The 13293-nt window shown below is 34.6% G+C and overlaps 1 protein-coding gene across 7 annotated transcripts in view; it reads right to left on the bottom strand.

Moving 5' to 3' along the window:
- LOC145284719 (alanyl-tRNA editing protein Aarsd1-B-like) overlaps positions 1-13293 on the bottom strand; it is a 405535-nt gene that overhangs the window by 292333 nt on the left and 99909 nt on the right. For 6 of the 7 annotated variants that reach the window (XR_013868868.1, XM_080133636.1, XM_080133639.1 and 3 more), the window contains one exon: positions 12581-12740. Coding sequence is in view for 6 of the 7 variants with exons in the window: in XM_080133636.1 (XP_079989762.1) it covers positions 12581-12740 (160 nt within the window). In the remaining variant the exon portion in view is untranslated. Of the gene's footprint in view, positions 1-8645; positions 8697-12580; positions 12741-13293 lie in introns of all 7 variants that reach the window. The other variant, XM_080133638.1, reaches the window with a different exon arrangement.

Here is a 13293-nt window from a genome sequence, read left to right as displayed (position 1 = left end):
AAACCATATATTTCATATTTAATATACAAATGTGCATAATATTATTAATCATTAAACTGTGTAAATCTTAAAACCTAACAAAATTATAACAAAGATTAATTATTAATTGCAGTTTGAAGAAGATAAACAAAGGTTTAAAAAATCATTAAGTCGCTCCTGATGTCATGGAAACATGTGGTCCATTCTTCACAATCGTTTGGCAGTTCCTATTGATAATACATAAGTTTTTTTTCTTTTTTTGTTGTCTTGCAATAACACAAAAAGTGTTAAAAGTACTTTTTTAAATAAATATATGATTTCGCTTTTGGTGTCTTAACTCTGTAACTCCGTGATCAATTTTTTTTTTTTTTTTAAACAAGTGTAAAGAAGTAACAATAATTTAAAAAAATATTATGGGGTGTGTAGAATGACCCTTCTTGGAGAGCTGGAGTCTGTACATCATAAACCAACCTTGTGTCTAAATCAGTCTCACTGAGAAGATAACTAAAATGAATGACACATAAGTAATAACGGATTTAGGAAAACTCGTCCATTTTTTCTAGGTAGAAAAACTGGTCTATTATTGAATAAATTGAAAACACATTGTATGACCATTCTTGAAGAGGATGTTGTTTTTAGGAGAGACTACACCCATAAAATATCCCAAAAAATATTTTTACTTGTTTACTGTTGTTTTATAAAAGATACAATCGATTTTTCGAAATGTTCGGTTTTTACCTAGCTGAATATGTTTTTAGTGATTTAATTTATTTTAAAGTATTTATTCAGTTCAAAAAAGAGAGACTACACCTCCTATAATATTTTTTGTTCTCCTGATTTCTACTTACGTTTTTCTCACTCACATGCCCCTATTTGAAGTGTTAGTTATTGGGGTGCTATTTATAGGAAATAGAGCCGAACAGAGGAGCGATTAAATTGACGTTTATTGAGCATGAAAGCTAGGCCAGTAAGGTTACATCCGGGCCTATACAAAGGGAGGTAATTGGTTTAGTGCATTACTACAACATCCCCCCTGTTTAGTTCATTGTGTATATTTGTGTGCGTTTTTTTGTTTTGTTTTGTTTTTGTGACAGTTCATGTCGTTGGTTTGTGGAGTGGGGTCAGTCTTTGTATCGTGAGGGTGTTCTTATAGTTCTGCCAGATTTGGTTTGGAGTGGGTCATACCTGCTTTTGTCCCATGGGGGTGTATTGCTGTTGGTTTTGTTGGTTTTGTCCTCAGTCTTTGTTTCCTTTAGCTTGGTCATATCATGTGGGATATCAGGTTCAAGGATTTGAAAACGTACTTTCTTAGTTGCTGGAAAAGGTATGGCCTGCAGGTGGGTGCAGCTGTGACGGAGTCTTGCGCCATTAAGCGTTTCGACTATATAACTACTGGGTCCCTCATCATTTTTGAGGATGGTCCCCGGGTGCCATGTGTGATTCGTCCTGTTGAGTATTCGTACACATTGGCCTGGATATAGTGGTGGTAACGGTCTGGCTCCGCTGTGCTGATCATGATGGGTCTTCATGCTTGACGACCTTGCCTGTAGTTGGTTGTGGTGGTCTTCTTTGCTTGGTTCTGACCAGCTGGGTAGAGTGGTAGGTATTTATCTGCCAAACAGCATTTCGGCTGGCAAACGGAGTTTGCTATCTATTGGTGTTGCCCTGGCCTGAAGCAGAGCAAGGTGGATATCAGTTCTCTCCCTTTTGCACTTCTTTATGATCGACTTGATATGTCTCACATGTCTTTCCACAAAGCCATTGCTTCTTGGCATAGTGGGGTGAGCTTGTCACATGTCTTATGCCTCAGGATTTTATGAAGTTTTGGAATGCATGTCCATAGTACTGAGGGCCATTGTCAGTCATAATTTCGTCTGGGTGACCAAAAAGTAAGGCATAGTATTTGATTTTGTCTGCCACTGCTTTGCTGGTTATAGGCAATGTCATTTCATCGACGATAGGATATTTAGAGCATCTGTCGACAGTGAGTAGGTATTGTTGTCCATCAATTTCGAATATGTCGGATGCGATGAGCTTCCAATGCTGGGATGGAATGTCGTGTGGGAGCAGTGGTTCGTGCCTGTGTGCATCCTGGTACTCTTGGCATAGTGTGCACGACCAGCACATCCTTTCAATGTCCTTATTGATATTGATGCAGTACACGCATTCTCTGGCAAATCGGCGGGTTTTTTCAATGCCTTGGTGGAGCTGGTGGAGAATGTCTTCTCTCATGGTTTCTGGGATGAGAACTTGTAAAATGTTTTTGACTCCTGATGGGGGTATGAGACGAATGGATTCACCAATCATTTTTATAACCAACGGCTGTGCTAAACAACCAATGAAAACGTTTAAAAATTATTATAAAAATTGTTGAATTTTGGATTCAATCAGTTCGCCGTTAAGTACACCAACGACTGCATTTGATTCTTGCCCGCCATCTTGGTTACTGATCTGAACTACGCCGCCATCTTGTTCAACATAATGTCTCAAAACTTAACAGGTTATGCGCCCAGCCACCGTCTTTTCTTTGACGGATCGGAATCTAAATTCGAATTGTGGCAGGTAAAATTTCTGGAATATCTAAGGATTCAAAAACTACACAAAGTCACACAATCTCCAACAGAAAATCCAAACGATCCCGAATTTCTTGAAAAGAACGCGACTGTTTTTGCAGAACTGATTCAATGTTTAGACGATAGAAGTCTGTCTCTGATTATAAGAGATGCATTGGATGATGGAAAGAAAGCATTGAACATATTAAGAGAACATTATTTATCAAAAGGGAAACCAAAAATAATATCCCTATATACAGAACTAACGTCTCTGAAATGTAACAAGGATGAAACGATTACCGACTACGTTATAAGGACAGAAACAACTGCCAATGCTTTAAAACTCTCAGGTGAAATAATAAGCAATAGCTTGTTGATATCAATGACCCTCAAGGGACTTCCAGCCGATTTTAAACCATTTACAACTGTTATAACTCAGAAAGACAAACCCATAAATTTCAGCGAATTTAAAGTGGCATTGCGCAGTTACGAAAAGACTAATCGTATGCTCGTGGACAATAATAACTCCAACAATATTATGAAGTTCAAAAATGCTTCTCAAAAGCAGACACCACCAAATTACGCACCTCACCGCAACGTCTCCAAAAATAATTTTCCCAAGAAAAAGAAAATTATTTGCTATAATTGTGGACGACCCAACCACAACAGTTTCCAATGTCGATATAAACGCTCAAAAATGGACTCCGTAAAAAACGTTGAGAACTTTGAGGAAGAACATACATTTCTATTCACATGTAACTTTGACAATACCACAAACGGTAAAAATCTCCTTGTAGACTGTAGTGCTACAGCGCACGTTATCATCAAGGAATCTGATTTTATTAATTTTGATTCAAACTTTAATCCTCAAAGTAATTTTGTCGAAGTTGCCGACGGTAGTCAAATAAATGATATAGTCTTGAAAAGAGGTGATGCTAAAATATCTCTAAAAGATAATAAAGGCGAATTCTGTAACTGTATTCTAAAAAATGCTCTGTTCATACCTACATTTATGCAAGACATATTTTCTGTGCAGGTTGCAATTAAACAAGGCGCGAATATACAATCTAGCCAAAATACATCAAAATTGATATACCCCAATGGAACTGTATTCGACTATACTATTTTTTATGGCCGACTATATTATTTAAAAAGTATGGTTCCCTCAAAAACTGCCTGTCACGACTTTTTTTTTTTTTTTTTTTTTTACACAGTGATCACCACTTATCAGGGCCCGGAAGCCACTCAGGGATAAGGGTTATTGCAAGTACATTACGTTAGTGAGGAGATTTGCTGAAATGTTTACTTAAGGGGACGGTTCATTAGGAATTTGTTAACATTGGACTTGAAGACATCCAAGTTGTAGTCCGGAGGGAAGCAGGCAGACGGAACAGAGTTCCACAGGCGTGCAGTTCTAAGAAAGAAGCTTTGTTCATGGAATCTGCGTTTTGATTTAGGCACAGATATAGAGTGGGGGAAATTTGTTACAGTGGATTCAGCTAGACGGGTGTTTTTCGTGAAAGATTGGCGAGGGGGGACCAGAGATTGGAAACCTGGCATAAAATTCTAGGATACTGCAATACAGCTGATATTAAAAAATTACCAAATGTAGTCGGAGGCATGAAAATAATACCTTCAGACGATCTCCCAAATTCTGATGTGTGTGCACAGGGGAAAATGACAAAAGATATAAGCCGAATGGCCGACAAAAAAGCTACGAAAATTCTCTCACTTGTGCATTGTGACTTAGCAGGTCCGATCAGCCCGATGAGGAGAAATAATCTAAGGTACATTCTGAACTTTATTGATGATTTTTCCGGTTTAATTATGGTTTATTTTCTAAAAAACAAATCCGACACTATCCTCGCCACTAAGAAATATTTAGCAGATGTTGCCCCGTATGGTTCAGTAAAATGTATTTGCTCAGACAATGGGACTGAATTTACTAGTAAAGACTTTGAACTTCTATTAATTAACCACCATATTAAACACGAGAAATCGGCGCCATATTCCCCCTTCCAAAATGGCACCACTGAAAGGGCATGGCAAACCCTTTTTGAGATGACAAGATGCCTACTTATCGAATTGAAATTAGCACACCATCTAGGCCTTCTAGGATTTGGTCCATTTTTGCTTGGAAAATATCCTGGGAGACATTAAGGCCAAATGGTAAGCGTTTCCAGCATACCCATCCGAAAGGTATCCTGCAGGTTGTCAAGAGCTGTGACTCTTCATCCAGGTGTATCGACCAGTATCCAGCCTTTGCATCGAGTTTGCTGAATACTTTGGCTTTTGCAAAAGCTGGGTTCAGTTCCTCCACGGTGGGTATTTTGTGTGGGCACCTCTTGAGACTTGCATTAAGCTTCTGTGGATCCATGCATATTCAGAGCGACCCATCTTTCTTTGTGTTGTACATGAGGCTGGAGCACAAATCTGTGTGTTCTTCGACCTACATGAGCACATCTTCCGCAATGAACCTATTGATTTCCTCCTTTATTTTATCCTTGAGGTGGATGCTGCATTTCCGTGGAGGGTCAATGAAAGGCTCAGCGCCTTCCTTCAGTAGGAGTTTGGCAGTCCCACTAAAATTTCCTATCCTGTCAAACTGATTTGAGAAATCACACATCAGTTGGGTGATGGACATGATGGGTGCAGCTGGGCATTTTTAAGGGTGTCGACATGAATTGTGATAAGCCTCAGCCTTTCACATGTTGGGAGCTCCACGACTGCAGGTCCTGGTACTTCTACAACATAGAACAATGTGTTAGCCCACTCCGAGTCCTTGTGTTAGCATGAGAAGCTAATAGTTTCCATGCATTGGATGCGCTCATCTCCGTATGAGGTTAGTTTAATGTGTGGACAGGGTTTTAAGATGGACAGGACTTCTTGAGATTTTCCATACATCTGCTGGAAAGTTTGCAGTGGCAGAGTGTTGCCTGATGCCCCGAGGTCGATTTTCATTTATAGGGTGTAGTGTGTTTTACACTTTAGGTGGGGTGGCCTGATGTTCAGGGTTGTGTATGCCGGTATCTATATGATAAAAACTTTTCCCATATGTCCTGCCTTCGGTTCTCTTTGGGGTTTGGTTTCGATGTCTGTGAGAATTGCTGCGGTGCTTGCCTTTTCTTCTGTGGTCTCTGGGTTTTGCCTTTCTGCAGCATCTCAACATCCCAGTGTCCCTTGCTTCCACATGCAGAACACTCATCATTATATGCTGGCCATTGCCTGCGCTTGTGGCTGGTATTGTAGTTCCCACATGTCCTGCCTCGGTTGACGTTGTCGATTCTTTCAGTTTTCGGCTTTCCAAGCTGGTTTAGTTGCTCGTTCCCAGCGGTGAGGGCTTCGTACTTCCGACCCTCATTTAGCACGTTTGCTATGCTATACCCCTTTGCTTTGCTATAGAGCTCATTTCTGACGGCTTCGTATGGCGTTGAGAAAATAATGAGCTTTATTAATCTCTCGCTCAGCTCCTCGTCTGTAAAATCACATTTATGTGCTAAGGTTCTGGCTCGTGTAATGAAGTCGTCCAGCGTCTCGTTTTGTTTCTGACGGTACTGCATCAAGTGGAGTCTGTGGACTCGGAAGTTTACATTCACCCGGAGTTGACTTTTGAAGAAATTCCACAGGTGTTCTGGTAACTTCTTTTCCTCGTTAGTGAGTCCACTGGCGTTTAGGTGTCTTAGGCCTTGGTTTCCTATACCGCGGCATATTTTCCTAGCTTGCTTTGTGTGTTCAGTACTTTCTTCATCCTCTATATAGAGGTTCATTTTCTGTTTGAACAGGGACATAGCTTCGCTGAGGTCTGGGTCTGACCAGTTCATAGTCGGTAGGAGGTGTGCCATAATTTATTGTTTGTTGATGTTCTTTTGACGGCAAATAATAATATTATTATTATTGTTTGTGTTTTTTTTAATTTTTATTTTTTATTATTTTTATTTAATTATTTATTTATATTTTTTTTTATTAACAGCGGGGCTCTAAGAGGTGTAAATAATATGCACTCACGCTTTTTTTCCAATATGGAATCGTTCGTATCCCCATGTGGTCACTAGCCGACTGTGTGTGCGCGCACAAGTTTTTTTTTTTTCGTCTTTTATTTTATTTTCTCTGTTGCCGTCGTAGTGCTGTTCTTTCTGTATATATTTATTCATGGCTATTTAATCCCACCGCTAGCTACCATGAAGTGTTACTTATTGGGATGCTATTTATAGGAAATAGAGCCGAACAGTGGAGCGATTAAATTGACGTTTATTGAGCACTAGCAGGGCTACCCGGCGTTGCTCGGGACCATATAAACAATTAAAAAACAAAAGCAGATATTGAACATATGTTTTATTCTTAGGGGAGAGGAATCTTTCATCTCAAGTTTTAGCGTTACAAACAAACATTTGTCTTTTATATATATAGATAATGACAGGCTTTTTGGGGGCCCCCCCTCGAAGATAACTGATCAGTTGACCAACTTCTAGTGGTCCGTTTGACGTGAAATTTCGATATTTGTCATCCGGGTGATGGGGCTTCGATATGATACCAAATTTGTCAAGTTTGGTTCCGTCTTTCAAAAGTTTTAGCGTTACAAACAAACATACATACACACAGACGTTTGGCTTTTATATATATAGATGAAAGCTAGGCCGGTAAGGTTACATCCGAGCCTATACAAAGGGAAGTAATTGGTGCATTACTACAACACTATTCCAATTCATAACAGCAGGCCGACATTAATGGATTTTTTTTAATTGGTTTTGTATGGATTCAAAGAAGCTGCTAAAATTGTGGTAGAAATCCGCCCAATAAATGTCACAGTAACATTTATTGGCTGGGTTTCTATAACCATTTTGTTTTATTTCTTATTTTGAAATGAATATCGATATCTTCAAAGACATTGCGGTCATCTTTTCCTTCTTCTCCAGCAGTGTTCAACATTATTCGTTTTTCAAACCGAATAAACATTTTACATTACATAAAAACACTAAACAACAGTTAGGTAGAAAAGTAACTTATCTTACCTTTGATAACATTTATTTGTTATTTGTTTTTAGACAACTTTTTTCATACCACAGTGTATACAAATTTTTCTATTTTTATGCTATTAACGAAATTCCCAAGATGCGATCCCCTCACGTCAGACATTTTTTCTTGTTCTCACATAACACTCGACACTACTTATTTTTAGAACTGAATGAACGCTTTAAAATAAGTTAAACCACTGAAAATTTAGCAAGCTAGGTAGAAAATGTTCATTTTCTACCTAGCTAAATTTTCAGTGGTTTAACTTAACTTTAACTTAGAAAAATCGATTTTATCTTTTTTAAAACAACAGTAAACAAGTAAAAATATTAAAAAAAAAAAATATTGTGGGGTGTATACTCTTTTTTTAAAAACAATATCTCCTGCAAGAACGGTCATAAAATGTGTTTTCAATCCATATTTATTCAATAATGGGCCAGTTTTCCTACCTAGCAAAAATGGAAGGGTCGTGGACGAGTTTTCATGGATGTATTTTCCGTAGACAAGTTTTCCAGGCAGTGTAATAACACTCGTAACTAAATTGTCTTCCAAAATGAGCTTCTACTTTTTAGGTCATTATCTGTGACTGAACATTCTAAAACAAACTTGAAATAAAAAATAGAAAAAAAAATGGAAAAAATTATTTTAGAATTTGGACTGGGGAATCAGTTTCTTCTATAAATTTGATTTTTACCACTAACCCCAAGTCTGACTGGAATGATAGTAAAATCACAATCATTTTAAAAAGTTAATATTAACCCCTTCCCTCAAAATGCCCAGAAAACTGCCCTAAAACACTAGAATAGCTTAGAAATTCGGGTCATCTCTAACGTTAAATTTATGTGAAACTCTAAATTCTAAAAGAATTAATGTGTTTCTTCCTCAACAAATTTTTTAGGGTGTTCATACGTAATCTTACTTTTGCTTAGAAGGATTTGTTGAAGACTTTCATATACTATTACAACAATAATTTTTTATATAGTAAAATAATCCACTTAACTTTTATATTTACATGAAAAAGTAAGGTTAAATATGAAACGAAATATAAGAAAAACATTTTAGTAAAATATATTTTCAATTATTTAAAAACAAGTACACACTTACATTTTTGTTGGCAGACACATTTTCAGTCTTCATCTGTATATTTGCATCTGTCTTATTAGTGGAAATGATATAAACTTAACTGATAAAATTGCTTCAATTATAACCATGAATCGTTTATTACTCAATTTAGTTTATGGCCTTTATTAGCATATTGAAAATTTGCTTTAAACACTACTAACAGACAGGGGATGCCAAAATCAAAGAAACGCTGGCACCCAAATGTGTCTAGTGTGGAAGTGTGAAAAAACTTGAGGTTGACTAATTCATTAAAGTTTTTTTGTTAGGTTTGTCAATGACTGGGCAAAAGCCAAAATTTTTCTTTTTTTCTTTTTTGGCACAAGTAAAATAAATGTACATCGTTTTTTATTATGAATATAGCTTTAATATCACTATTAAAAACAATAAATGTTCATTTTATCTTAAATGCCAACAATGTAAGATTAAGTTTAACATGTTTTTTAAATAATCGGTTTTGGAATCAGAAATTAGAGTATTTTTTCCGATTCTGATACCCTGAAAAGTTCTGATTTTTTCGATTCCGAATCAGATTAATCATCTCAACACTAATTCTGATGTCACGTCTTAACAGAGGTAGATACTGACTGGCCAATCGCTTGACTTCACAAGTCAGGCCCCATAATCCATGATTGTATTTGCTCCTTTAAGTTGGTTACTGTCATTTCATAGCACTGACTGGCATTGGGTGGCACTGCTGTTCTGTGGCAGTTTTATGCAGAATACTGACCTATTTTTTAACAATGATGTTCAAGAAATCGGAAATGTTGTGAGAATAAAAAATTGAATATCTCACCTACCACCCCTCTGATAATGTTACAACATTAATTGTTGTCATGTTTATGCTTTTATATTTTTATAAATTTGTGTAAAATTCCAGCTCACCACCAATGACCAACAGCGACTGGGATTACTATAATAATGATAAGAAAAAAAAAGATTAAAAGAATTTTTTTTTTGGAAATATCATTTCTGATATCAGATTCCTTTATTGAGGCAGAAGTAAGCATACAAATGTATATATTAGTGTGTGGTGTCCATTTGAATCGAAGTCATTGTTTTTGTTAACACCATGTAGTTTAGTTCTTGACAGCCTTTTATAATTGTTCAAACTGCCCATAATCTGATATTCCCTTAATCCGATAAATAAATGTGAACAGCCAATCTAACAGATTGGAACTTAATAATGAATTGCGAAGGGAGAAATTTGTGTTTGACATAGATTAGCTGAAAGAATGAATATTAAATGTATGGAAAAAGTAAACATGGGTGACGCAGGTGAGAAAAAATGTGGCAAATGTATCAAAGTTCCTGGAGAGAAATATGGGAAAATAATGAGCAAGTATATATTGTGCTATCACCTATAAACATGGCTTGTTTGGGAAAGTGACTTTCTATGAATCCTTATAGGAGTTTATCATAATGAATAAAATCAATTGATAATATCTGCAAAACCTACATCAGGTAGTGGCTAGTAGTGTGATCATATTGAATTTATATGTGGCATTTGTGTTTTTATTGCCATCATGTTTTTTGTAGAGGGAAAAATCGTGTCCATTTTATAAATATAGAGATAATTTCCTTTCTACTTGATTTTATATTGCTTTCTGTTACTTCCCTTCCATTGCTAATAGAATTTTTATTAAACTGTTTGCAATCTTCTTTCTCCAAGACTTTATTCATCTCATTTAAAGAATTTGTATTTTTCCTTTAATTTTGTACTTCCTTGTGACATGAATACATTCTGAAAAATACTACTCAAAATTTTAGCAGGACTATGCTATCCTTTGTAGGTTTCTCATTGGCAACAAATCTTTCATCCACATAAGTCCTTACATTGGATAACAAAACTCTCAATTATTTTGCTTGACTCAACTTCCATGAAGCTTTTTCTTGCAGCATAAATTCATTTAAATTTATTCTAACCATATCACTGGTTGTTGTAGTTTCCATGCAAGTAAAGTTATTAATTTCTTTTAAGATACATGAGCAAACTATGTAATTTCTCAGCGTTCTCCTCACAATCCTATTTCCACTCTTTTAAAGTATCACAATATAAAACTATGCTTGATACATTTTTAACCTCTAAAAGTATATTACTTTGCAGAAGACCATCTTGTCATAAGTTGTGATTTGCAATTTAATATATATGCCAAAAATGTGACAGCTGTCACTTAAAATTTTAATAGTATTCCTGCAGTTTTCATTGATTTGTGACTTAATAAAACAAGAGTAAATTATTTTTGTTGATGTCAGCATAAATATAACCTCCAACATCTTTTATACCGTCTATTGTTACACAAAATTGAATTGTTTTAATAGCTTTTATCTCAACTCTATCCCCTAATCTAACATATTCTGTTAGATCTAACAGTTTCCCACAAACTGCTTATCTTGGTCATTTAATGTATCAAAGAAAATGTTACACCAAAGTTTTTCAGCAATAGTTTGTGAACAAGTAGAATCCAACACTACCATACTCAATGTCTCTTTCACAAGATTGGACATTTTCACATTGAAATAAAATCATTTATCAATGTTCGATGATATGAATTAACATAAAAGTTCACTTAATCTGAATCCACAATGGTGTTGATATTGTTTCCAGAATTGAAACTTGTATAATTTTTTATATAATGCTTTGTCAAATTTCATTTAAAATAATGCATTATCTGGCCTCATCTTTTGTAGCATTGATTTTATATCCCTTGTAAGCTCTGTTCCTTGATACTTCTTTATCTATTGTAAAGCAACTGTTTCAACTTCTTTGATGGCGAGGACACTTATATGTTCTATTGATGACATATCAGGAAACACTTCCTTTCATTGTTACATATGCCAAGCTTGAACATGTGCTAATTTTCGTTTTCATCTGATACATTTATTGCATTCAAGACAAAAAAGATCTGAACTACTTCTGGCAGAATAATTTAGAATTTTCATAATTTTTTTTTTTTTAATTAATTTATATTGTATCAAAAAATCATTTATATTAACTTTGGTTGTTCTTTTTAGGAATAAAATTCCTTGAATTGCGTTTTCATATTGTAAGTAAATTTCATCTAATCTGTCTATGATTACATTTAATACCTTTGTTCTTTGGGCACACATTCTTGCTAAATGTAAAACACATGCTTGTATATTTAGTGGTAGTAAAAAATACTTCTGGGCTCAATTTCTTTACATTTAGCAAATGATCTTCATTTATCAAAGTAGGTGGGTGTTTTCTAAAAGAAACCATCTTTTGTTTAAATGTGTTTTAACATTTCCTGAACGAGATCATTTCTGACCACAAGAAAAAAAAAAACAGTTTTTGCCATCAATGGTAATTTGTTCACAACATAAATTTAGTCATGGACACGTGCCCATTTGTCCAATTTTCTTCATTTTCTAGGCCAATAACCACAACAGCAAGACTCTAAGAAACTTACATTCAAGGAATATAAGTTGTTTTTTTTTAAATCTCAATACAACTACAGCTACAAAAGGATTCATTGGCATATACATTGAATATAGAGACAACATAGGGAGAAAAATATAAGAAATTGATAAAATGTGAATTTTTCATATTATATTGAAATAGAGCATTCATTATCAAGTGCATTAAATAATTTTTAAATGTTTTATTATTGTAACTGTGCAATTAAATTGAATTTAAAGTCAAATTCAATTTTAAATTTAAATTAGAAAAAGTAGAATATAAATAACATAATTTACAAAATGTGTATCAATATATAACATTCATAGTCAATCAAATGAAAATATTGTAAAATAATGAGTAATAATTTATCTTAATTTGTCGATAGAAATTTTACTCTTTTGAAAAAGTGAAATCCAAACAGTTGTAAATTTCAATAAAACATTAACAATTGTGATATTTTTGATTAATAATTATATTTGCAGTAAAAAAAAATGTTTACCTTGGATAATTCAGGATCTGTGGAAGAGTTGTACACTTTCACTGTTACAGATCTTGCTTCGCGGATTTTCTGATTGACAGCTACTTCAAGTGATTTCATTTGATCCTTACTAATTTCAAGTGTATCTAGCTCAATATGAGACACTTTACACCCTAACCACCTGTAATAAAAAGAGGCTGCACAATTAAATCATAGCAAATATTTGCAAAAACAGAAATTTTTGCTCATTTCTTAAATATAATTAAAAAAATAAGTCTTTTTACAATTTAAAGAACAGAATTAAAATAAAATGATTTACATATTGATAGACATGATTATTGCCAATTATATTTCTACAAAGAATAGCATATCTCATATACTATTAAAAAAATATTATTTCTCATTTGGATAAATGATCATTTTTTTATGATTAAAATATGTGTAAAATCAAAAATAACTACAATAAGACATAATCATGTCATTTACTCAAATCCAATGTAAATGTGTACAGATCTGATAATTCAACTTGCTGTAAACTTCAAATAATTTCATAATGTGAGATAGAAAAAGTTAAAGAGGTATAACTCTTTGTACAATTTCTGTTTTTGCATGTAAAAAAAATGAACTATGCTAATTTTCAATATTTATGTTTTTAGAAATTACAAAAATACAAGTGGTGGAATCGGCATTCAGCAATACCAGATAGCTATTTCATGAGCTTTCATAAGGCATAC

Source organism: Euprymna scolopes, chromosome 9, assembly GCF_053919585.1.
Source record: "Euprymna scolopes isolate OS-2025 chromosome 9, ASM5391958v1, whole genome shotgun sequence".
In the NCBI taxonomy this organism is placed as follows: domain Eukaryota; kingdom Metazoa; phylum Mollusca; class Cephalopoda; order Sepiida; family Sepiolidae; genus Euprymna; species Euprymna scolopes.
This window is presented reverse-complemented; position numbering and strand designations above follow the sequence as displayed.